The following is a 26,211-nucleotide window of genomic DNA, read 5'->3' on the forward strand; positions in this document are numbered from 1 at the left end:
AGTACATTTTATATAAAAATGTCAAGTTAGGGCTTCCCTGGTGGCGCAGTGGTTGCGCGTCCGCCTGCCGATGCAGGGGAACCGGGTTCGCGCCCCGGTTTGGGAGGATCCCACATGCCGCGGAGCGGCTGGGCCCGTGAGCCATGGGCGCTGAGCCTGCGCGTCCGGAGCCTGTGCTCCGCAACGGGAGAGGCCACAACAGTGTGAGGCCCGCGTACCACAAAAAAAAAAAAAAAAAAAAAAAAATAGTATCCAACAGTGGTATATCTAGGTAATTTAATTCACTTAGGGAACTTAATATCTTTAAAAACTAAATATATGCATTCAAGTTAGGTTCTTGAAGTCTTACAAACTTCATATATATATATAGTTATAAAGCTTATATAAAAACCTTTATATTTAACCTTTAATAGAGTCTTTGAATAATAAAGGCATATATGACTTTTTAGAAAGTAAGAAGAAGAAACAATATGCATGCATATCTCCTTCCTCACCCCATGCTATTTCAATATGGTTATTACATGCTTTAAAAAAATCATCTCAGTAAAGCAAGCATGTAAACTAGAATGAGAGTAATTATTACAAACCAATGACAATTCAGGAGTAATATACTGAATTTTGTCATGGACAGAAGTGCTGAGGCTCAGCAAATGATGGAGGGGAGTTAGCAGCTTCTACCAAAGCCCATAGAAAGTAATCTTTAAAATAAAAATGTTTCTGATATATGGCAGATAGGACACATAGATATGCTTTGGCTAATAATGTTACAAGGTTAACAGGCTGTATCTATATATTGTGATTGCTTAGCTCAGTTGATCAAAGCAGTGGTCATAAAATATGATGGATCATACATCAAAATAAGGGTCATCGATCACATGTGATCTGCAGACTGGCCAGACTGTAAAGATAGAACATACTTCTCTGTGGTGTTGAGTTTCTCAGAAACAAAAAAGGAAGGCATTGCTTTTATTTGGATTGAATTTACACTAACACCAATCCTATTTAAGGACACTGCATTCCTGTTGCTACCAACAATAGAAATATGGAGAGGAAGAAAAACCTGATTATATGGTCTCAGAAGCATTCTGATCGAAGGGAGTCAATCTACCAGCATGGGCAATGAGAACATATTGACAGAAAAAGCACATAGTCTTTCTCCTCCCCATTGCTCCACCTAAGGTGGGAGACCTCACTGTTATCTCTTCTTCCTCTTTTTCAACCCTCTTTCACTCTCCAAATATTACGTGCAACACAAAAGTACAGAGTGTGTACACAACAACAGCAGAGTGAAGCAAGAGGAACTACCCTTTCTGAAGTTTTTAATAGAAGAGAACAGATGTGGTGGAAATTCTGAGAATCTCGGTTTACAACATGACAATGCTACATGAACGTGATAGTTTTGATTTCATAGGGGGCAATTACCTTCGCTCTGTTCAGTGGCCACCACCTGGATCCTTAGTTTCACTTAACTTCTTGGAAAACACATGTTGTTCACAAAGAGAACAGGAGGGCGCTGAGGAAATGTATCACTTCTTCTAGAAAGCAAAAATAAATAAATAAATAAAACAAAACAAACTTTAAAAAAAAGGGGATGGATGATAAATGAGTGAATTTTGTAGCCTTTGGAGATGAAGATGAACACATCTTTACTTAGGCAAATAAAGCAAGAATGTCAATCACCCAGTAGCTTGGGAGAACAGTGAGTCAGCAATAGTAATTTAAGGGATGCTTTTTATTTTTATTTATTTATTTTATGTTTTTAGCATCTTTATTGGAGTATAATTGCTTTACAATGTTGTGTTATTTTCTGCTGTACAACAAAGTAAATCAGGTATATGTATACATATATCCCCATATCCCCTCCCTCTTGAGCCTCCCTCCCACCCTCTCTATCCCACCCCTCTAGATCATCACAAAGCATCAACCTGATCTCCCTGTGCTATGCTTCAGCTTCCCACGAGCCATCTATTTCACATTTGGTAGTGTATAACATGTCAGCTCTGCTCTCTCATTTCATCCCAGCTTCACCTTCCCCTGCTCAAACCCCATATCCTCAAGTCCGTACTGTACGTCTGCATCTTTATGCCTGCCCTGACACTAGGTTGATCAGTACCGTTTTTTTTTAAGATTCCATATATGTGCGTTAGCATATGGTATTTGTTTTTCTCTTTCTGACTTAACTTCACTGTGTATGACAGACTCTAGGTCCATCCACCTCATTACAAATTAACTCAGTTTGGTGTCTTTTTATGGCTGAGTAATATTCCATTGTATATATGTGCCACATCTTCTTTATCCATTCATCTGTTGAAGGGTATTTAGGTTGCTTCCATGTCCTGGTTATTGTAAATCTCAATTTAGTTTCTTTTTATGGCTGAGTAATATTCCACTGTGTACATGTGCCACATCTTCTTTATCCATTCATCTGTCAATGGACACTTAGGTTGCTTCCATGTTCTGGCTACTGTAAATGGTGCTGCAGTGAACACTGTGGTACATGACTCTTTCTGAATTATGGTTTTCTCAGGGTATATGCCCAGTAGTGGGATTGCTGGGTCATATGGTAGTTCTATTTTTAGTTTTTTAAGGAACGCCCATACTGTTCTACATAGTGGCCGTATCAATTTACATTCCCATCAACAGTGCAAGAGGGTTCCCTTTTCTACACAACCTCTCAGCACTTATTGTTTGTAGATTTTTTTGATGATGGCCATTCTGACTGGTGTGATGTGATACCTCATTGTGGTGTTGATTTGCATTTCTCTGATGATTAGTGATGTTGAGCATCCTTTCATGTGCTTTAAAATTCATGATTTAATGTGGTTTTATATATTTTTTATTCAAAAACTACCATTTTGTTTGTTAAAGCATACCATTATGTCATATTGAAGCATTACAGTGTTTTTGTTTTCTAACATCTTTATTGGAGTATAATTGCTTTACAATGGTGTGTTAGTTTCTGCTGTATAACAAAGTGAATCAGCTATACATATACATATATTTCCATTTCTCCTCTCTCTTGCATCTCCCTCTCACCCTCCCTATCCCACCCCTCTAGGTGGATACAAAGCACCAAGCTGATCTCCCTGTGCCATACGGCTGTTTCCCACTAGCTATCGATTTTACATTTGGTAGTGTATATATGCCCACGCCACACTCTCACTTTGTCCCAGCTTACCTTTCCCCCTCCCAATGTCCTTAAGTCCATTCTCTACATCTGTGTCTTTATTCCTGCCCTGCCCCTAGTTTCTTCAAAACGATTTTTTTTAGATTCCATATATATCTGTTAGCATATGATATTTCTTTTCTCTTTCTGACTTGCTTCACTCTGTATGAGTCTCTAGCTCCACCCACCTCACTGCAAATAACTCAATTTCGTTTCTTTTTATGGCTGAGTAATATTCCATTGTATATATGTGCCACATCTTCTTTATCCATTCATCTCTCAATGGACACTTTTAGTTCTGTAAGGAACCTCCATACTGTTCTCCATAGTAGCTGTATCAATTTACATTCCCACCAACAGTGCAACAGGGTTCCCTTTTCTCTCCACCCTCTCCAGCATTTGTTAGTAGATTTTTTGATGATGGCCATTCTGACCAGTGTGAGGTGATACCTCATTGTAGTTTTGATTTGCATTTCTCTAATGATTAGTGATGTGGAGTATCCTTTCAAGTGTTTGTTGGCAATCTGTATATCTTCTTTGGAGAAATGCCTACTTAAGTCTTCTGCCCATTTTTGGATTGGGTTGCTTTTTTGATATTGAGCTGCATGAGCTGCTTCTATATTTTGGAGATTAATCCTTTGTCATTTGCTTCGTTTGCAAATATCTTCTCCCAATCTGAAGGTTGCCTTTTCATATTGCTTATGGTTTCCTTTGCTGTGAAAAAGCTTTTAAGTTTCATTAGGTCCCATTTGTTTATTTTTGTTTTTATTTTCATTTCTCTATGAGGTGGGTCAAAAAGGATCTTGCTGTGATTTATGTCATAGAGTGTTCTGCCTATGTTTTCCACTAAGAGTTTTATAGTGTCTGGCCTTATATTTAGGTCTTTATTCCATTTTGAGTTTATTTTTGTGTATGGCGTTAGGCAGTGTTTTAAATTTGTTCTTTTACATGTAGCTGTCCAATTTTCCCAGCACCACCTATTGAATACGCTATCTTTTCGCCATTGTATATTCTTGCCTCCTTTATCAAAGATAAGGTGACCATATGTGCGTAGGTTTATGTCTAGACTTTCTATCCTGTTCCATTGATCTATATTTGTTTTTGTGCCAGTAGCATACTGTCTTGATTACTGTAGCTTTGTAATATAGTCTGAAGTCAGGGAGCCTGATTCCTCCAGCTCTGCTTCTCTTTCTCAAGATTGCTTTGGCTATTCGGCGTCTTTTGTATTTACACACAAATTGTGAAATTTTTTGTTCCAGTTCTGTGAAAAATGCCATTGGTACTTTGATAGGGATGGCACTGAATCTGTAGATTGCTTTGGGTATTACAGTCATTTTCACAATGTTGATTCTTCCAATCCAAGAACATTGTATGTCTCTCCATCTGTCTGTATCATCTTTAATTCCTTTCATCAGTGTCTTACAGTTTTCTGCATACAGGTCTTTGTCTCCTTAGATAGGTTTATTCCTAGGTATTTTATTCTTTTTTGTTGCAATGGTAAATGGGAGTGTTTCCTTAATTTCACGCTCAGATTTTTCATCATTAGTGTATAGGAATGCAAGATATTTCTGTGCATTAATTTTGTATCCTGCTACTTTACCAATTCATTGATTAGCTCTACTAGTTTTCTGGTAGCATCTTTAGGATTCTCTATGTATATAGAAGCATGTCATCTGCAAACAGTGACAGTTTTACCTCTTCTTTTCTGATTTGGATTCCTTTCATTTCATTTTCTTCTCTGATTGCTGTGGCTAAAACTTCCAAAACTATTTTAAATACTAGTGGTGAGAGTGGACAACCTTGTCTTGTTCCTCATCTTAGTAGAAATGGTTTCAGTTTTTCACCACTGAGAACAATGTTGGCTGTGGGTTTGTCAATTAGGCCTTTATTATGTTGAGGTAAGTTCCCTTTATGCCTACTTTCTGGAAGGTTTTTATCAAAAATCGGTGTTGAATTTAGTCGAAAGCTTTTTCTGCATCTATTGAGATGATCATATGGTTTTTATCCTTCAGTTTGTTATATGGTGTATCACATTGATTGATTTACATATACTGAAGAATCCTTGAATTCCTGGGATAAACACCACTTGATCATGGTGTATGATCCCTTTAATGTGCTGTTGGATTCTCTTTGCTAGTATTTTGTTGAGGATTTTTGCATCTATGTTCATCAGTGATATTGGCCTGTAGTTTTCTTTCTTTGTGACATCTTGTCTGTTTTTGTATCAGAGTGATGGTGGCCTCAGAGAATAAGTTTGGGAGTGCTCCTCCCTCTGCTCTATTTTGGAAGAGTGTAAGAAGGATAGGTGTTAGCTCTTCTCTACGTCTTCAACAGAATTCACCTGTGAAGCCATCTGGTCCTGGACTTTTGTTTGTTGGAAGATTTTTAACCACAGTCTCAATTTCAGTGCTTGTGATTGTTTTGTTTATATTTTCTATTTCTTCCTGGTTCAGTCTTGGAAGGTTGTGCTTTTCTAAGAATTTGTCCATTTCTTCTTCCAGGTTGTCCATTTTACTGGCCTATAGTTGCTTGTAGTAATCTCTCATGATCCTTTGTATTTCTGCAGTATCAGTTATTACTTCTCCTTTTTCATTAATAATTCTATTGATTTGAGTCTCCTCCCTTTTTTTCTTGATAAGTCTGGCTAATGGTTTATCAATTTTGCTTATCTTCTCAAAGAACCAGCATTTAGTTTTACTGATCTTTGCTAGTGTTTTCTTCATTTCTTTTTCATTTATTTCTGATCTGATCTTTATAATTTCCTTCCTTTTGGTAACTTTGGGGAATTTTTGTTCTTCTTTCTCTAATTGCTTTAGGTGTAAGGTTAGGTTGTTTATTTAAGATGTTTTTTGTTCTTGAGATAGGACTGTATTGCTATAAACTTCCCTCTTAGAACTGCTTTTGCTGCATCCCATAGGTTTTGGGTCATCGTGTTTTCACTGTCATTTGTTTCTAGGTATTTTTTGATTTCCTCTTTGATTTCTTCAGTGATCTCTTGGTTATTAAGTAGTGTATTGTTTCGCCTCCATGTGTTTGTATATTACAGATTTGTACCTGTAATTGATATTTAGTCTCATAGCATTGTGGTTGGAAAAGATACCTGATACAATTTCAATTTTATTAAATTTACTGAGGCTTGATTTGTGAACCAAGATATGATCTATCCTGGAGAATGTTCCATGAGCACTTGAGAGGAAAGTGTATTTTGTTGTTTTTGGAAGGAATGTCCAATAAATTATCAATTAAGTCCATCCTTTTAATGTATCATTTATAGCTTGTGTTTCCTTATTTATTTTCATTTTGGATGATCTGTCCATTGGTGAAAGTGGCGTGTTAAAGTCCCCTACTAATGTGTTACTGTCGATTTCCTCTTTTATGGCTGCTAGCAATGCCTTATGTATTGAGGTGCTCCTATGTTGGGTGCATAAATATTTACAATTGTTATATCTTCTTGGATTGATCCCTTGATTATTATGTCGTGTGCTTCTTTGTCTCTTGTAATAGTCTTTATTTGAAAGTCTATTTTGTCTGATATGAGAATTGTTACTCCAGCTTTCTTTTGATTTCCATTTGCATGGAATATTTTTTTCTATCCCCTCACTTTCAGTCTGTATGTGTCCCTAGGTCTGAAGTGGGTCTCTTGTAGACAGCATATATACGGGTCTTGTTTTTATATCCATTCAGCCAGTCTATGTCTTTTGATTGGAGCATTTAATCCATTTACATTTAAGGCAGTTATCAATATGTATGTTTCTATTACCATTTTCTTAATTGTTTTGGGATTGTTATTGTAGGTCTTTTCCTTCTCCTGTGTTTCCTGCCTAGAGAAGTTCCTTAGCATTTGTTGTAGAGCTGGTTTGGTGGTGCTGAATTCTCTTAGCTTTTGCTTGTCTGTAAAGGTGTTAATTTCTCCATCAAATCTGAATGAGATCCTTGCTGGGTAGATTAATCTTGGTTGTACATTTTTCCCTTTCACCACTTTAAGTATGTCCTGCCACTCCCTTCTGGCTTGCAAGTTTCTACTGAAAGATCAGCTGTTAACCTTATGTGGATGCCCTTGTATGTTATTTGTTGCTTTTCCCTTGCTGCTTTTAACATTTTTTCTTTGTATTTAATTTTTGATAGTTTGATAAATACGTGTCTTGGCATGTTTCTCCTTGGATTTATCCTGTATGGGACTCTCTGTGCTTCCTGGACTTGGTTGGCTATTTCCTTTCCTTCCTTTAGGGAAGTTTTCAACTATAATCTCTTCAAATATTTTCTCAGTCCTTTTTTTTCCTCTTCTTCTTCTGGGACCCCTATAATTCGAATGTTGGTGCGTTTAATGTTGTCCCAGAGGTCTCTGAGACTGTCCTCAATTCTTTTCATTCTTTTTTCTTTATTCTGCCCTGTGGTAGTTATTTCCACTATTTTATCTTCCAGGTCACTTATCCATTCTTCTGCCTCAGTTATTCTGCTATTGATTCCTTCTAGAGAATTCTTAATTACATTTATTGTGTTGTTCATCATTTGTTTGCTCTTTAGTTCTTGTAGGTCCTTGTTAAACGTTTCTTGTATTTTATCCATTCTATTTCCAAGATTCTGGATCATCTTTACTATCATCACCCTGAATTCTTTTTCAGGTAGGCTGCCTATTTCCTCTTCATTTGTTTGGTCTGGTGGGTTTTTACCTTGCTCCTTCATCTGCTGCATATTTCTCTGTCTTCTCATGTTGCTTAACTTACTGTGTTAGGGGTCTCCTTTTCGGAAGCTGCAGGTTCGTAGTTCACATTATTTTTGGTGTCTTTCCCCATGGGTAAGGTTGGTTCAGGGGTTTATGTAGGCTTCCTGGTGGAGGGGACTGGTGCCTGTGTTCTGGTGGATGAGGCTGGATCTTGTCTTTCTGGTGGGCAGGACCACATCCGGTTGTGTGGTTTGGTGTCTGTGAACTTATTATGATTTTAGGCAGCCTCTCTGCTAATGGGTGGGGTTGTATTCCTGTACTGTTAGTTGTTTGGCATAGGGTGTCCAGCACTGTCGCTTGCTGGTTGTTGAGTGGAGCTGGGTCTTAGCGTTGAGATGGAGATCTCTGGGAGAGCTTTTGTCGTTGGATAGTATGTGGGCTGTGCAGTCTCTGGTGGACCAATGTCCTGAACTCGGCTCTCCCACCTCAGAGGCTCAGGCCTGACACCTGGCCGGAGCACCAAGACCCTGTCAGCTACTTGGCTCAGAAGAAAAGAAAGAAAAAAAAGAAAGAAAGAAAAAAATAAAATAAAGTTACTAAAGTAAGAAATAAAAAAATATCATTTTAAAAATAAAAATAAAAAATGTAATAAAAAAAGAAAGAAGAGAGTAACCAAACCAAAAAACAAATCCACCAATGATAACAAGTGCTAAAAACTATATGAAAAAAGGAAAAAAGAAAAAACGGACAGGCAGAACTCTAGGACAAACCATCAAAGAAAAGCTATACAGACAAAATCACACAAAGAAGCATACACATACACACTCACAAAAAGAGAAAAAGGAGAAAAATATATATACATATAAAGAAAAAAGGAAGAGTGCAACCAAATCAACAAAGAAATCTACCAGTGATAATAAGCTCTAAATACTAAATTGAGATAAACATAAAACTAGAAACAAATTAGATGCAGAAAGCAAACCCCAAGTCTGCAGTTGCTCCCAAAGTCCACCACCTCAATTTTGGGATGATTCATTGTCTATTCAGGTATTCCACAGATGCTGGGTACGTCAAGTTGATTGCGGAGATTTCATCCACTGCTCCTGAGGCTGCTGGGAGAAACTTCCCTTTCTCTTCTTTGTTTGCACAGCTCCTGGGGTTCAGCTTTGGATTTGGACCCGCCTCTGCATGTAGGTTGCCTGAGGGCGTCTGTTCTTTGCCCAGACAGGATGGGGTTAAAATAGCACCTGATTAGGGGGCTCTGGCTCACTCAGGCTGGGGGGAGGGAAGGGTATGGAATGCGGGGTGAGCCTGTGGCGACAGAGGTCGGTGTGACATTGCACCAGGCTGAGGCGCGCCATGTGTTCTCCTGGGGAAGCTGACCCTAGATGACAGGACCCTGGCAGTGGTGGGCTGCACAGGCTCCTGGGAGGGGACGTGTGTATAGTTACCTGTGCTTGCACACAGGATTCTTGGTGGCTGCAGACTCAGCCTCCATCTTTCTGACTCTTCGAAAATGTCAAATAGTTGGAATCATACAGTGTGTAGCCCTTTCAGATTCGTTTCTTTCACTTAATATTGATAATATGCATTTAAGGTTCCTCCCTGTTTTTTCATGGTTTTATACCTTCTTTCTTTTTAGCACTGTGAAATATTCCATTGCCCACAGTTTATCTGGTGCATGAAAGACATCTTGGTGCTTCCCAGTTTTGGCAATTACAAATAAAGCTACTATAAACATCCTCATGTAGGACGTTTTTATTAATTAATTTTTTCTTATTAGTCATCCATTCTATGCACATCAGTGTATACATGCTAATACCAATTTCCCAATTCATCACACCACAACCCCAACACCTTGCCGCTTTCCCCACTTGGTGTCCATGTGTTTTTTCTCTATTTCTGTGTCTCAATTTCTGCTCTGCAAACCGGTTCATCTGTACCATTTTCTACGTTCCACATATATGCGTTAATATACGAAATTTGTTTTTCTATTTCCGACTTACTTCACTCTGTATGACAGTCTCTAGATGCATCCATGTCTCTAAAAATGACCCAATTTCCTTCCTGTTTATGGCTGAGTAATATTCCATTGTATATATGTACCACATCTACTTTAGCCATTCATCTATCGATGGGTATTTAGGTTGCTTCCATGACCTGGCTATTGTAAATACTGCTGCAATGAACACTGGGTTGCATGTGTCTTTTTGAATTATGGTTTTCTCAGGGTATATGCCCAGTAGTGGGATTGCTGGCTCATATGGTAATTCTATTTTTAGTTCTGTAAGGAACCATTAGTGATGTTGAGCAGCTTTTCATGTGCTTCTTGACCATCTGTATGTCTTCTTTGGAGAAATATCTATTTAGGTCTTCTGCCCATTTTTGGATTTGGTTGTTTTTTTAATATTGAGCTACATGAGCTGTTTATATATTTTGGAGATTAATCCTTTGTCCGTTGATTCCTTTGCAAATATTTTCTCCCACTGTGAGGGTTGTCTTTTCATCTTGTTTATGGTTTCCTTTGCTGTGCAAAAGCTTTTAAGTTTCATTAGGTCCCATTTATTTCTTTTTGTTTTTATTTCCATTACTCTAGGAGGTGGATCAAAAAAAATCTTCCTATGATTTATGTCAAAGAGTGTTCTTCCTATGTTTTTCTCTAAGAGTTTTAGAGTGTCCGGTCTTACATGGAGGTCTCTAATCCATTTTGAGTTTATTTTTGTGTATGGTGTTAGGGAGTGTTCTAATTTCATTCTTTTACATGTAGCTGTCCAGTTTTCCCAGCACCAGTTATTGAAGAGGTTGTCTTTTCTCCATTCTATACCCTTGCCTCCTTTGTCATAGATTAGTTGACCTTGGGTGTGTGGGTTTCTCTCTGGGTTTTCTATCCTGTTCCATTGATCTATATTTCTGTTTTTGTGCCAGTACCGTATTGTCTTGATTACTGTAGCTTTGTAGTATACACTGAAGTCAGGGAGACTGATTCCTCCAGCTCCATTTTTTTCCCTCAAGACTGCTTTGGCTATTCGGGGTCTTTTGTGTCTCCATACAAATTTTAAGATTTTTTGTTCTAGCTCTGTAAAAAATGCAGTTGCTAATTTGATAGGGATTCCATAGAATCTGTAGATTGCTTTGGGTAGTATAGTCATTTTCACAATGTTGATTCTTCCAATCCAAGAAAATGGTATATCTCTCCATCTGTTTGTATCATCTTTAATTTCTTTAATCAGTGTCTTACACTTTTCTGCACACAGGAATTTTGTCTCCCTAGGTAGGTTAATTCCTAGGTATCTTATTCTTTTGTTGCAATGTTAAATGGGAGTGTTTCCTTAATTTCTCTTTCAGATATTTCATCATTAGTGTATAGGAATGCAAGAGATTTCTGTGCATTAATTTTGTATCCTGCAACTTTACCAAATTCATTGATTAGCTCTAGTAGTTTTCTGGTGGCATCTTTAGGATTCTCTATGTATAGTATCATGTCATCTGCAAACAGTGACAGTTTTACTTCTTCTTTTCCAATTTGGTTTCCTTTTATTTCTTTTTCTTCTCTGATTGCCATGGCTAGGACTTCCAAAACTATGTTGAATAATAGTGGTGAGAGTGGACATCCTTGTCTTGTTCCTGATCTTAGAGGAAATGCTTTCAGTTTTTCACCATTGAGAATGATGTTGACTGTGGATTTATCGTATATGGCCTTTATTATGTTGAAGTAGCTTCCCTCTATGCCCATTTTCTGGCGAGTTTTTATCATAAATGGGTGTTGAATTTTGTCAAAAGCTTTTTCTGCATCTATTGAGATGATCATATGGTTTTTATTCTTCAAGTTGTTAATACGGTGTATCACATTGATTGATTTGCGTATATTGAAGAATCCTTGCATCTCTGGGATAAACCCCACTTGATCATGGTGTATGATCCTTTTAATGTGTTGTTGGATTGTGTTTGCGAGTATTTTCTTGAGGATTTTTGCATCTACATTCATCAGTGATATTGGTCTGTAACTTTCTGTTTTTGTAGTATCTTTGTCTGGTTTTGGTATCAGGGTGATGGTGGCCTCATAGAATGAGTTTGGGTGTTTTCCTTCCTCTGCAACTTTTTAGAAGAGTTTGAGAAGGATGGGTGTTAGCTCTTCTCTAAATGTTTAATAGAATTCACCTGTGAAGACATCTGGTCCTGGACTTTTGTATGTTGGAAGACTTCTAATCACAGTTTCAATTTCATTACTTGTGATTGGTCTGTTCCTATCTTGTTTCTTCCTGGTTCAGTCTTGGAAGGCTATATTTTATGAACCTACTGGCCATTTGAATATCTTCTTTGAAAAAATGTGTATTCAGGTCTTTACCCATTTTTTTAATTGGGTTATTTGCTTGTTTGTTGCTATTGAATTAAGTTCTTTACATATTTTGGATATTTACTTCTTATCAGATATATGATTTGCAAACAGTTTCTCCCATTCTGCAGGTGGCTTCTTAATTTTGTTGATCATTTCTTTTGCTGTGCATAAGATTTTCAGTTTCTGCAAGATGTAGCCCATTTGTTGATTTTTTATTTTGCTGCTTGTACTATAGGTATGATATCCAAAAAAATCATCGCCAGGACCCATGTCAAGAAGCTTTTTCCCTGTTTTCTTCTAAGAACATTACGGTTTCAAGTCTTACATTTAAGTCTTTTTTTTTTTTTTTTTTTTTTCAGTACATGGGCCTCTCACTGTTGTGGCCTCCCCCGTTGTGGAGCACAGGCTCCGGACGCGCAGGCTCAGCAACCATGGCTCACGGGCCTAGCTGCTCCGTGGCATGTGGGATCTTCCTGGACCGGGGCAAGAACCCGTGTCCCCCACATAGGCAGGTGGACTCTCAACCACTGCACCACCAGGGAAGCCCTCTGCTCTAATCTTTATGATTTCATTCCTTCTGCTAACTTTGGGGTTTGTTTGTTCTTCTTTCTCTAGTTCCTTTAGGTGTAATGTTAGATTCTTTATTTTAGATTTTTCTTGTTTCTAGAGGTAGGGTTGTATAACTATAAACTTCCCTCTTAGAACTGCTTTTGCTGCATCCCATAGGTTTTGGATCGTTGTGTTTTCATTGTCATTTGTCTCTAGGTATTTTTTGATTTCCTCTTTGATTTCTTCAATGATGTCTTGGTTATTTAATAACGTATTGTTTAGCCTCCATGTGTTAGTGTTTTTTACGTTTTTTTCCCTGTAATTGATTTCTAATCTCATAGCATTGTGGTCAGTGAGGTGTTAAAGTCCCCCACTATTATTGTGTTACTGTTGATTTCCTCTTTTAGACCTGTTAGCAGTTGCCTTATGTATTGTGGTGCTCCTGTGTTGGGTGCATATATATTTATAATTGTTATATCTTCCTCTTAGATTGATCCCTTAATCATCATGTAGTGTCCTTCCTTGTCTCTTGTAACATTCTTTATTTTAAAGTCTATTTTGTCTTTTATGAGAATTGCTACTCCAGCTTTCTTTTGATTTCCATTTGCATGGAATATCTTTTTCCATCCCCTCGCTTTCAGTCTGTATGTGTCCCTAGGTCTGAAGTGGGTCTCTTGTAGACAGCATATATATGGGTCTGTTTTTTGAATTCATTCAGTGAGCCTGTGTCTTTTGGTTGGAGCATTTAATCCATTCACATTTAAGGTAATTATCGATATGTATGTTCCTATGACCATTTCCTTAATTGTTTGGAGTTTGTTTTTGTAGGTCCTTTTCTTCTCTTGTGTTTCCCACTTAGAGAAGTTCCTTTAGCATTTGTTGTAGAGCTGGTTTGGTGGTGCTGAATTCTCTTAGCTTTTGGTTCTCTGTAAAGCTTTTGATTTCTCCATCAAATCTGAATGAGGCCTGCCGACGCAGGGGAACCGGGTTCGCGCCCCGGTCTGGGAGGATCCCACATGCCGCGGAGCGGCTGGGCCCGTGAGCCATGGCCGCTGAGCCTGCGCGTCCGGAGCCTGTCCTCCGCAACGGGAGAGGCCACAGCAGAGGGAGGCCCGCATACCACAAAAAAAAAAAAAAAAAAAAAAGAAAAAAAAATCTGAATGAGATCCTTGCTGCGTAGAATAATCTTGGTTTTAGGTTCTTCCCTTTCATCATTCTAAGTATATCATGCCACTCCCTTCTGGCTTGTAGAGTTTCTGTGGAGAAATCCTCTGTTAACCTTATGGGAGTTGCCTTGTATGTTATTTGTCATTCTTCGCTTGCTACTTTCAATAATTTTTCTTTGTCTTTAATTTTTGCCAATTTGATTACTATGTGTCTCGGCATGTTTCTCATTGGGTTTATCATGTATGGGACTCTGCGCTTCTTGGACTTGGGTGGTTATTTCCTTTCCCATGTTACGGAAGTTTTCAACTATAATCTCTTCAAATATTTTATCAGGTCCTTTCTCTCTCTCTTCTCCTTCTGGGTCCCCTATAATGTGAATATTGTTGCATTTAATGTTGTCCCAGAGGTCTCTTAGGCTGTCTTCATTTCTTTCATTTCTTTTTCCTTTATTCTGTTCTGCAGCAGTGAATTCTACCATTCTGTCTTCCTGGTCACTTATGATGGGAGGGACTGGTGGTGGATAGAGCTGGCTGTTGCTCTGGTGGGCAGAGTTCAGTAAAACTTTAATCTGCTTGTTTGCTGATGGGTGGGGCTGCGTTCCCTCCCTGTTGGTTGTTTGGCCTGAGGCGACCCGACACTGGAGCCTACCTGGGCTCTTTTGGTGGGGCTAATGGCAGACTCTGGGAGGGCTCATGCCAAGGAGTACTTCCCAGGACTTCTGCTGCCAGTGTCCTTGCCCCTTGGTGAGCCAGAGCTGCCCCCCACCTCTGCAGGAGAGCCTCCAACAGTAGCAGGGAGGTCTGGTTCAGTCTCCTATGGGGTCACTGCTCCTTCCCCTGGGTCCTGATGCACACACTACTTTGTGTGTGTCCTCCAAGAGTGGAGTCTCTGTTTCCCCCAGTCCTGTCGAAGTCCTGCAATCAAATCCCTCTGCCTTCAAAGTCTGATTCTCTAGGAATTCCTCCTCCTGTTGCCAGACCCCCAGGTTGGGAAGCCTGATGTGGGGCTCAGAACCTTCACTCCAGTGGGTGGACTTCTGTGGTATAAGTGTTCTCCAGTTTGTGAGTCACCCACCCAGCAGTTATGGGATTTGATTTTATTGTGATAGCGCCCCTCCTACCATCTCATTGTGGCTTCTCCTTTCTCTTTGCATGTGGGGTATCTTTTTGGGTGAGTTCCAGTGTCTTCCTGTCGATGATTGTTCAGCAGTTAGTTGTGATTCTTGTGTTCTCGAAAGAGGGAGTAGAGCATGTCCTTCTACTCTGCCATCTTGAACCAATCTCAGGACATGTTTTAAACTCCTTTGGGTAAACACAAAGGAGCACAATTGTTGAGCCATATGTTAAGAGTATGTTTAGTTTTGTAAGAAACTGCCAAACTGTCTTCCAAAATGGCTGTACCATCTTGTATTCCCACCTGCAATGTATGGGAATTCCTATTGCTCCACATCCTCACCAGCATTTGGTGTTGTGAGTGTTTTAGATTTTCGTATTGTAGTAGGTGTGCTGTGGTACCTCTTTGTTATTTTAATTTGCATCTCCTTGATGACATATGATGTGAAGCATCTTTTCATATACATAATTGCCATCTGTGTATCTTCTTTGGTGAGGTGTCTTGTTAAGGTCTTTGGCCCATTTTTTAATCAGGTTGTTTCCTTTCTTCTTGTTGAGTTTTAACAGTTCTTTGTATATTTTGTGTAACAGTTGTTTATGAGATGGACCTTCTACAAATATTTCCTCCCAGTCTGCACCTTATCTTCTCATTCTCTTGACATTGTCTTTCACAGAGCAAAAGTTTTAATGAAGCCTAGCTTATCAGTTATTTCTTTCATAGATTATGCCTTTGGTGGTAAAGCTAAGAAGTCATCTTCATATCCAAAGTCATCTAGATTTTCCTCTATGTTATCTTCCAGGAGTTTTATAGTTTTGTGTTTTACATTTAGGTATGTGATCAATTTTGTGTTCATATTTGTGAAGGGTGTAAGGTCTGTGTCTAGATTCATTTTTTGCAGATGGATGTTCAGTTATTCCAGCATCATTTGTTGAAGATACTGTCTTTGCTCCATTGTATTGCCTTTACTCCTTTGTTGAACTTCAGTTGACTATATTTATGTGGGTCTATTTCTGGGCTCTCTATTGTCTTGTACTGATCTATTTTTCTATTGTTTTGTTAATACCACATTGTCTTGATTACTGTAACTTTACAGTGAGTCTCTAAGTCAGATATTATCAATCTTCCAATATTGTTTTTCTCCTTCAATATTTTGTTGGCTACTTGGGGTTATACATGCTTAGAATTGGGGAGTAAAAAGTCTATACTTGGTTTGATTTATAAATTATGTCATGGCATAAAAATAATATCCTAGATACTTAGAGATGTAGCTTATCAAGATTTGGCTTATCAAGATGCCTCCCTCTCAAGAAAATTTTGAGTCGTATTTTAGACTCTGGAAGTAGAATAGTTAATATATCAAAAGGGTAGTGTGGGTAGCAATGGATACAAAAGCAAATGGAAAACACGAATCTAAGGGCTCCTTAGATGAGAAAAAAATCACATGCCTTATTTCTTCAAAGACAAATTACATAAAGAGAGATAAATACATAGATACACAAATATGAAGAAGACAATATATGTTCTAAGTAGAAAAAATAACATTTTAAAAATATACTGTACATTATGCCAACCATTGTGTCTTACATTATTTCTAGTCATTGAAATTACTTAGTGAGTTATGCAGTATTCTTTTCCTTTACCTATGAGTCTCAGAGACGTGAAGTGATTTGTCCAAGACCATGCAGAACTGGGATTCCAATTAGACTTACCTGGCTCCAAAGCCCACCTTCTTCCTACTATGTTATGTATCATAGTTTTTGTGTTTTTTCAAATGAAGAATTTTCACTGAATTTTTTTTTATTTTAATAGCTCACTGTATATGTCCAGCCAGAGCAAAAGCACACAGCTGAATATGCTGCAAATATAACTAAAAGTGTGTTTGATTATTTTGAAGACTACTTCGCTATGGAGTATTCTCTTCCTAAATTAGGTGAGAACCATTCTTCATTTTCTTATTTTTAATATTGCCTTTGTTTTCACCTAAGTTCACTCACTTCCTCCAGCTTTAGCATCCTTAGTTAATGGTCATCCCTCAGTCTTTTCATCATATGCCAATACTATGTATCTAATACTTACTAGATGCTGAAAGATTCATTCTGGATTCCTCTAAGAATAATGTCTATACTCTGTTCTTACCTGATAAATGTATAGTATTTTATTTCCAAATAAACACTGAAGTATATACATAAAACTGCAGACATTGATAATGATGGAACCAGAAAGAGAAACCTAGATCAGCTGATTTCAAAATTAGTACCCATCCCAAGAGCTTACATTGCCTCCCTACCATCAGTGAGTTAATAAATAGGGATAAATAATGCTGTCAGAGTCCCATGTACTTCCAGTCTTTCCATTGTTGTACAAGACTAATTCTAGATTCTTAGGCAGTTAAAATGAACTGGTGCTCCTTCCATAAGTATTTTTTCTAATATGGAGGATGTGGGGAACATGTTTTCTTTTTAAAATAAAAATAGTGCTATAATCAAAATGGTATGGATATGAACACTTCTGTCAACAGGAGAAATGCTTTAATAGTAAGCTTGAGTGGTATTAGCAAAGACTTTAAATGTAACACCCATATAGATGTCTGTAGGGATGAAATGAAGGCAACAAGAAAACCAACAAACCAACAATCGACTTCTCTATTTCTGTTTCTGCCATTACTTTAATAAATTACCAATGCAAAGCAACTGGAATGTCAAATTCTCTACATGGGAATGGCTGTGGCTCTGAACAACTTTGTGGATGCTCTTTTTTTTTTTTTTTATTGCTTAACAGCTATTAGAGAAGGAGACAGGAAGAGAAACAACTTTCCATCGAAATCAGAATATCTAATAAAATGTTAATCTCATTAATTTAAAAGTCTTTTTCTCTTTATCTCTCTTGTACCACCCATGATAACCTGGGAAGTGGAAATCTCACAAATTTATTTCTCTGTTCTCTTTTCTTCCTCCCTCTCTCCCATATTCCCTCTTCTTCTTCAAACTTTTGTATGCATTTTCAACTCTTTCAGAATTGACTCTTAGACTTTCCTTACAATTGATTACTGCATTTATCCACCCCCAAAATTAAAGGCACAGGAGTTAATTAATTATAATGTCAATACTCACCAAAGAAATGAGGTTTAAAAAAATTCCTTTTGTTCATGGGTTAGGTACAAATTACACTCTGTAACATTATGGAAAATACTGGCCCTTGGGGGAATATTTCTCCAAACTTTAAGAAGTACTCTTGTGACAAAATAACCAAACCTAAGAATGAAAATAACACTAAAAGTAAACTACTGCTGTAATTCTGACCTCCATTTAAGATGTATCCATTTTCATTCTTTTTATAAAAACCTTTAAGAATCTTTACTTTAACCATAGAGGACCTTTTCTTTATGTTAGATAAAAATTTAATTTATTTTCATTTATGTGCCTAATTTAAATTATATGTAATAATTAATAAATCCCATTCTTATTATAGTTCATTAACTGGAGAAGCTGTGTTTTGTCCACTAATCCAACTGAACCTTTTCTGTTTGGGGATTTAACATATAACTGATCAACACTGCCTCCTTCTGTCAGAGAGCATGTCTACGATTATAGGTCCCAGCAAAAATAAGGACTAGAAAGTCTAGATTGAATTCAACATTTTAGACCTGGAAGGGAATTTATAGAGAATATAGTCAATTCCATGTTGATCCAACTAATTTAATACATACATACAAGTGGATGGTAAGCTATTCAATTAGTAGGGAATCTGGTTGACCACAAATTGTACAGAATTAAGGAAAAAGTGGAATTTTGTATTCTCTAATAATCTGTTTCCTTGGACAGAAATATATTTCTACACACTTGGAAGCTCTGTACTTCTAAGACCTCATTTGAAAACTTCATTCTCTTATTCCTTACAGCATATCCCCCCAAACAGAAGCTTGGTATTATCTAAGTGAAAGTCATGGGGAAAAAAAGCAAATAAAAATGAAATAAAGAAAGGAACAAAAGACATAAAATTATAGAGGACTTGAAAAGAGCATTGCCAATAGTATTCTTAAAAAATAAAAGACACATTGATATCTGGAGCCAACAGGAAGAGTTCCATGGAAATTCTGAGTGCATTAAAGACTGAAAAGTTTACACAAATAGATGATTGTTTTTCACTCTGAGAAATTATTTTTAGTCTTTTAAAAAACATTCATCTAAAGAACTTAGTTTGGTAAGAAATGTTATGAACAAAATGGAAAGAATGTATTTCTCACTGGACTCTTTTTCCATAGATAAAATCGCTATTCCAGATTTTGGCACTGGGGCTATGGAGAACTGGGGACTCATCACTTACAGAGAAACAAACCTGCTTTATGACCCTAATGAATCAGCCTCATCAAACCAACAGAGGGTGGCCACTGTGGTTGCCCATGAACTTGTGCATCAGGTATAGAATCTTAGCACCAACTTAGCTTATTTTAAAAAGTGGCTTAAGACCATAGGAATGATTGAAATTATAACTTAGCAAATAAAAAACAGCCAACCCAGAAAATCCTGCTTGGAAGTCTTTCTTACTGCTAATAAACATTTTACCATAAAGAAACTTTTAAGACACATTGTTTTGCCTTTAGTAAATACACGAGGTTTTCCTATAACTTTAAATTTTCCCAGTACCACCAAAATAAAGACAATAAACTAAGAATTTCAGATCACTTAAAAACCAGGAGAGGGCTTCCCTGGTAGCGCAGTGGTTGAGAATCTGCCTGCTGATGCAGGGGACATGGGTTCTTGCCCCGGTCCGGGAAGATCCCACATGCCGTGGAGCGGCTAGGCCCGTGAGCCATGGCCACTGAGCCTGCGCATCCGGAGCCTGTGCTCTGCAACGGGAGAGGCCATAACAGTGAGAGGCCTGCGTAACGCAAAAAAAAAAAAAAAAAAAAAAAAAAAGAAAAGCAGGAGAAATAAAGCAGGAAATAAATGCTAAGTATGATGTCTGCCACTTTTGTGTCAAGTGACAAAATTTGCATGAACAAATGAATGTACTGAAATTTTCTAGGCCTTTCTACCAAAGGCATGAGAATTTAACCCTCTTTCTTGCTTATAATTTCAGTGGTTTGGAAATATTGTGACCATGGAATGGTGGGAAGACTTGTGGTTAAACGAAGGGTTTGCTTCCTTCTTTGAGTTCCTGGGAGTAGACCATGCAGAAAAAGAGTGGCAAATGGTGAGCCCTAAACATATAAGTTCCAAATCTCTGTTTTCCTCATGTCAAGCTGATTGAAGCCTTTGGACTATGACAGTGGCCCTGAGTTTGGGGCCAAGTGCAGTATCGAATTGGGAATTCCATTGGGAGGCTGGGGTGGAGCCAGCTGCCTCCACTGAACTACACCATGCTCAGAGCCTATGCCCAGGCCCTAGAGGGCAACTGACCACCACGAGCCAAGAATGTGGTTGGTAGAGTCATTCAAGAACACGTGCCAAGGCAGGAAAAAAATATCTAGCTTAGACAATGCCAACTCTGTGTTCAAAAAAGTATCTGTAGTGCTAACCTTTTGAAAAATGTCCAAGCCTAATTTTATAAATGACTTCCCTTACATAGGTTGCTGAAATGACATGGTAAAGAGATAAATGCATAAACTTAGTAGTTAGACTCAGGTTCAAATCTTGCACACATCATTTCTTAGATGCGTTACAGGGAATGTGACCTCAAGTAAGTTACATATCCTCTCTGAGTCAGTTCTGTCCTCTATGAAAGAAGAACACTGTTCTCTGTACTGTAAGCTTAAAAGCTTCCAAAATGTACATGTAATTACTATTATTATTCTGTGTCTCTGAGGGGCCTGGAACAGAGGCTTCTGTGAACTCTACAGATATTTTTCCCAAAAAGCTACATCTGTTTTCATCTGTATTTAGATGGTGTGGGTATTCTTATCAGTTTGTATATATAAAAGTATAAGTGTGTGGTTATGTGAAAGTAGCATTACAGGAGGTTGTGTATTGTATAGACTACTGCCCTCCACTGGATACAATAAGAAGAGTGTTAGATGCTCGCAGCCCTTGCAGTTTTCACAACCTGCTTTAAAAAGTGAAAAAGTTAAACTGGTTAACTCAAACTTAAATTGGTGGCAATTTAAATGTAAATCTCATTCAAAACACCCTCACAGAAACACCCACAATAATGTTTGAGCACCATGGCCCCATCAATCAATGTAACATAAAATTAACCATCCCAAATATCTAAAATTTAAAAGACTGATAATACCAAATGCAGGTAAATTTGTGGAGCAATTTCAAGTCACATACATTGCTGGTAGACATGATACAGTCACCCTGGAAAATAGTGTGGCCACTTCTTATAAGTTAAACATACATTTATCATATAATCCAGCAATCCTACTCCAAGAGACATGAAAACACTTGTCCACACAAAACCTGCATGTAAATGCACATAATGGGAATATTCATAATAGCCAACTGCTGGAAACAACTCAAATTTATAAATAAATTGCAGCGTATTGATACAATAGAATACTACTCAACAGTAGAAGGAGCAAACTACTGGTAAAGTAACATTGTGGATGAATCTCTAAAGCATTTGCTATGTGGAAAAAGGCATCTGTGAATGACTACATACTGAATGAGTCCATTTATTTGACATTCTAGAAAAGACAAAACTCTAGGAATAAAATATATATCACTGGTTGTCAGGGACTGAGGTGAAAGGAGGAGACAGACTGAAAAAGGATTCAAGGGAACTTTTAGGGGTAAGAAATTTTTCCATATCTTGACTATGATTGTAGTTAAGATTGTTTATATTCTGTCAAAACTCATCAAACTGGGCTTCCCTGGTGGCGCAGTGGTTGCGCGTCCGCCTGCCGATGCAGGGGAACCGGGTTCGTGCCCCGGTCTGGGAGGATCCCACGTGCCGCGGAGCGGCTGGGCCCGTGAGCCGTGGCCGCTGGGCCTGCGCGTCCAGAGCTTGTGCTCCGCAACGGGAGAGGCCACAACAGTGAGAGGCCCGCGTACCACAAAAAAAAAACAAAAAAAAAAACAAAAAAAAAAACCACTCATCAAACTGTCTACTTTAAGACGGTAAATTTTAATAATGTAAATTATATTTCAAAAAACTTTAAAAAAATGGACCAAGAAGAGCATTAATTAAATTATAAAGTTAATTAAACAATTAACTTCTAATAAATGTTTTCAGATTATGAAAACTGAAATTTCTGGAAAAATGTTCAATTAGTATTTGGTATTGCATCCTTATTACTTTCTCATATCACAAAAGTATACTTTGAGAACAAGTTAGTCTATAAATTAAAACTGAAAGATAATAAAAAGGTGAAAAAGTTAATTTGCAACAATTGCTTCTTTAAAATTTAATCTACATTGTGGTTTTTCAAGGATGGAACTATTGACATTTGAGCCAGATAATTCTTTGTTGTGGGGACTGTCCTGTGTATTGTAGGGTATTTAGCAGCATCCCTGGCCTGTATCTATTAGATGCCAGTAACCCTCCACCCCAGCTGTGAAACCAAAAATGTCTCCATAAGACGGTGTGGAGAAAACGGAACCCTCCTACTCTGTTGGTGGGAATGAAAGTTGGTGCAGCCACTACAGAAAACAGTATGGAAGTTCCTCAGAAAACTAAAAATAAAACCACCACATGCTCCAACAATCCCACTCCTGGACATATACGTGGACAAAACTATAAATCAAAGAGATACATGCACCCCTATGTTCACAGCAGTACTATTCACAATTGCCAACACATGGAAACTACCTAAATGTTCATCAAAAGATGAATGGATAAAGACGATGTTGTACATATATACAATGGAATATTACTCAGCTATAAAAAAAGAATGAAATAATTCCATTTGCAGCAACACGGATGCAACTAGAGATGATCACACTAAGTCAGAAAGACAGATACCATATGATATCACTTATATGTGGAATCTAAAATATGGCACAATGAACTTATCTACAAAACAGAAATGGACTGACAGACATAGAGAACAGACTTGTGGTTGCCAAGGGGTGGGAGAGGGAGAGGGATGGACTGAGAGTTTGGGGTTAGTAGATGCAACCTATTACATTTAGAATGGATAAACAATAAGGTCCTACTGTATAGCACAGGGAACTATATCCAGTCTCCCAGGATAAACCATAATGGAAAAGAATATAAAAAATAATGTATGTATGTGTATAACTGAGTCACTTTGCTGTACAGCAGAAATTAGCATGACATTGTAAATCAACAATACTTCAATTATAAAAAGAGAAACGAAAAATGTCTCCACATATTGCCAGATATCATCTGAATGATAAAATGTCCCCTAGTTGAGGACCATTCATCTATGTTGAAAATTGCTGATTTCATAATTTATTGAAATGTCTATATAATATATTGTATATGTAATATTTTAACATTCCATTTTTAGTGTTTCAAAAACAAATATTGGAAAAATTTAGTATGCAGCTCTTAAATGAAATTTAATCATATGATCCAGCTCATTCATTCTTCATCTATTCATTCATTCTTCATTCAGTGAATACTACGGAGGACCCAAAACTGAATAAAACACACTTCCTGCCCTTACAGAAGTTCCTAATTTAGGGTCTGGTGGTGAAGGGAATAAACAAAGATACACTGTATCTTATCTTACCAAGAGAGCTTGATAAGTACCACAATAGTGGAGCCTCATTTTACAGGTGAAAAAATCTGATGCCCAGGAAGGTAATGTAACTTCCAAATGTCACACAGACAATTGGTAGCACAACCAAGACGAGAGTCAAATTTCCTGACACTGAGATTAAGATTCTTTCTTCTTACCTAAACATTTTAGGGGAACAAAAATTAAAATCCAAGACAAAATTACCTTGATTGACATTCATCACGACAATAGTACGTTGCTTATTATAAGTGGAATTCACAAAATTGGAAAATGTAAACTAATATAGCATGCTCCTTTTGGGAAATATTTTTGATTAAGTAAGATCAATAAAGCTTTTGAGGGCTTCCCTGGTGGCGCAGTGGTTGAGAGTCCGCCTGCCAATGCAGGGGACACGGGTTCGTGCCCCGGTCCGGGAGGATCCCACATGCCGCGGAGCGGCTGGGCCCGTGGGCCATGGCCGCTGAGCCTGTGCGTCCGGAGCCTGTGCTCCGCAACGGGGGAGGCCACAACAGTGAGAGGCCCGCGTACCACAAAAAAAAAAAAAAAACAACAAATAAAGCTTTTGATTTTTATTATTAGTGATTTAATAGAACTAGATTTCAGAATCTAATTGATTAAGAATCAAAATAGGGCTTCCCTGGTGGCGCAGTGGTTGAGAGTCCGCCTGCCGATGTAGGGGACACGGGTTCGTGCCCCAGTCCGGGAGGATCCCACATGCCGCGGAGCGGCTGGGCCCGTGAGCCATGGCCACTGAGCCTGCGTGTCCGGAGCCTGTGCTCCGCAACGGGAGAGGCCACAGCAGTGAGAGGTCCGCATACCGCAAAAAACAAAACAAAACAAAAAACAAACAAACAAAAGAATCAAAATAATAACAGCAGCTAGTGTGTTAGGTTTTCACTCTGTGCCAGGTACTATGTCAAATGGCTGCCATGCATTATCTCATTAAATCCTCTGCACATTTCTAAAAAAGTAGCTGCCATCATGGGTGAGGGAAATTACTTAAACTCACATGTCTAGAAAGTGGAGAAACTGAGCTTTGAACCTATGAAGTTTGACTATAGTGCTAGACCTCTCAAACACTCTATTTTGCTGAGAAAACCTAGGACAGGAATGAGAAGGTAATTATTAGAACTAAAGCAAAAGTTAATGTTTTCTTCAATTAATTACGAATCATCCAAATTCCAATGATTAATGGAAAAAGACCCCTAAAACAATTTTTGGCAAATCAACACGTTTCCTTAAGTCTCAGACAAATCTGTGGGGTGATATCATCATGCTTGTTGCACACATATGGAACAGGGCTTGAAAAGTTTGGCTCATGTCTGAAAGTCACACAGAAGTAGCAGAAACAGAATTTATAAATGCTTCTGTCTTCTTGGCCTGCCATATAGGGGTGAAGTCAAGGGAATTATAAGTAGAAGGAAATGGAATCAGTGTAGAAAAATCAGTGCAAAATATGATTAATTTGAACATCTAATATTTGTTTTAAATAATAAGTCATTTATATTTATTTCCCCCAATGTGTATTATATAAATGATATTTTGACATACAAACCATACAAACTATAAAGGAAGTGCTAGATTTCTTTGGTTCATTCTGTCATTTCAGCGTGATCAGATGCTACTTGAAGATGTACTACCTGTACAAGAGGAGGATTCTTTGATATCTTCACACCCAATTATAGCCACTGTGACAACTCCTGATGAAATAACATCTGTTTTTGATGGGATTTCCTACAGCAAGGTGTGGAAAATATAACACTGTCTTGAATGTCTTCCTGTTTAGTGGTTTTTCTCTTAGTAAATGCCTAAAAATGGTAAGAATGGTTATACTATGTTAATGGGCTTTGGGAAACAGTGTAGAACTTATTCCAAGTGCTGAATATTCAATAGTTTGTAATTTTCAGCAGAAATGATCAATGCTGGTCATTGTCACAGGATTCTGAATCAGAGTTTTAAAAGTTTCTCTTTTTACTTTTGTTTATAACGGCTATCATTCTGATAACTGAACATTTACCCTTTAAGCATCCAATTTAAAGTTATTTGACATGATTTTTTAAAACACAGTAAATCTTCTTTTTCTGCCATGTGGTCAATGAGAAGTGCCATATATGTGGACACCTTTTCTAGTAGAATGCTTCCAGTAAGCACTTAAATCCAATTCCGTTTGAAGGAATTACTTTCATCCATTTTTATATACGATTTAAAGATGAATTTGTTAGCATGTCATAGATGGGGCATTTTTGTCCAGTAAAATTTTATGAAAAGTTGCTAATAACCCATAGTGACCTGAAGCTTTATGCCACCCATTTTTCTCCCACAACTTCTCCTGTAGCTTCTCTTCTAAACATATTCCACACCTGTATGCAACATATTTTAGTCAATTTTCCACCCCAGCCTCTTGTGGTTTACCCACTAGGTTAAGTTGTTCAAAAGCCACTGTAAACTAATACATTTTACTGTTCTGGGTGATACCCAAAGTTTTATTTAAGACAAAATATTATAATTATTAAAGTGAATACTAGATAAAATTGGCTTTAGTGAAAAAGCCTTCTATATATTAGTAT

General features: G+C 37.8%; 1 protein-coding gene across 2 annotated transcripts in view; it reads left to right on the forward strand.

Annotated features, from left to right (window-relative positions):
- ENPEP (glutamyl aminopeptidase) overlaps positions 1–26,211 on the forward strand; it is a 98,135-nt gene that overhangs the window by 24,258 nt on the left and 47,666 nt on the right. The window contains exons 4-7 of one of the 2 annotated variants that reach the window (XM_007118401.2): positions 16,804–16,924; positions 19,256–19,410; positions 20,074–20,187; positions 25,254–25,388. In XM_007118401.2, the coding sequence (XP_007118463.1) occupies positions 16,804–16,924; positions 19,256–19,410; positions 20,074–20,187; positions 25,254–25,388 (525 nt within the window). The remainder of the gene's footprint in view (positions 1–16,803; positions 16,925–19,255; positions 19,411–20,073; positions 20,188–25,253; positions 25,389–26,211) is intronic. The other variant, XM_055086173.1, reaches the window with a different exon arrangement.

Source organism: Physeter macrocephalus, chromosome 7 (assembly GCF_002837175.3).
Source record: "Physeter macrocephalus isolate SW-GA chromosome 7, ASM283717v5, whole genome shotgun sequence".
Taxonomy (NCBI): domain Eukaryota; kingdom Metazoa; phylum Chordata; class Mammalia; order Artiodactyla; family Physeteridae; genus Physeter; species Physeter macrocephalus.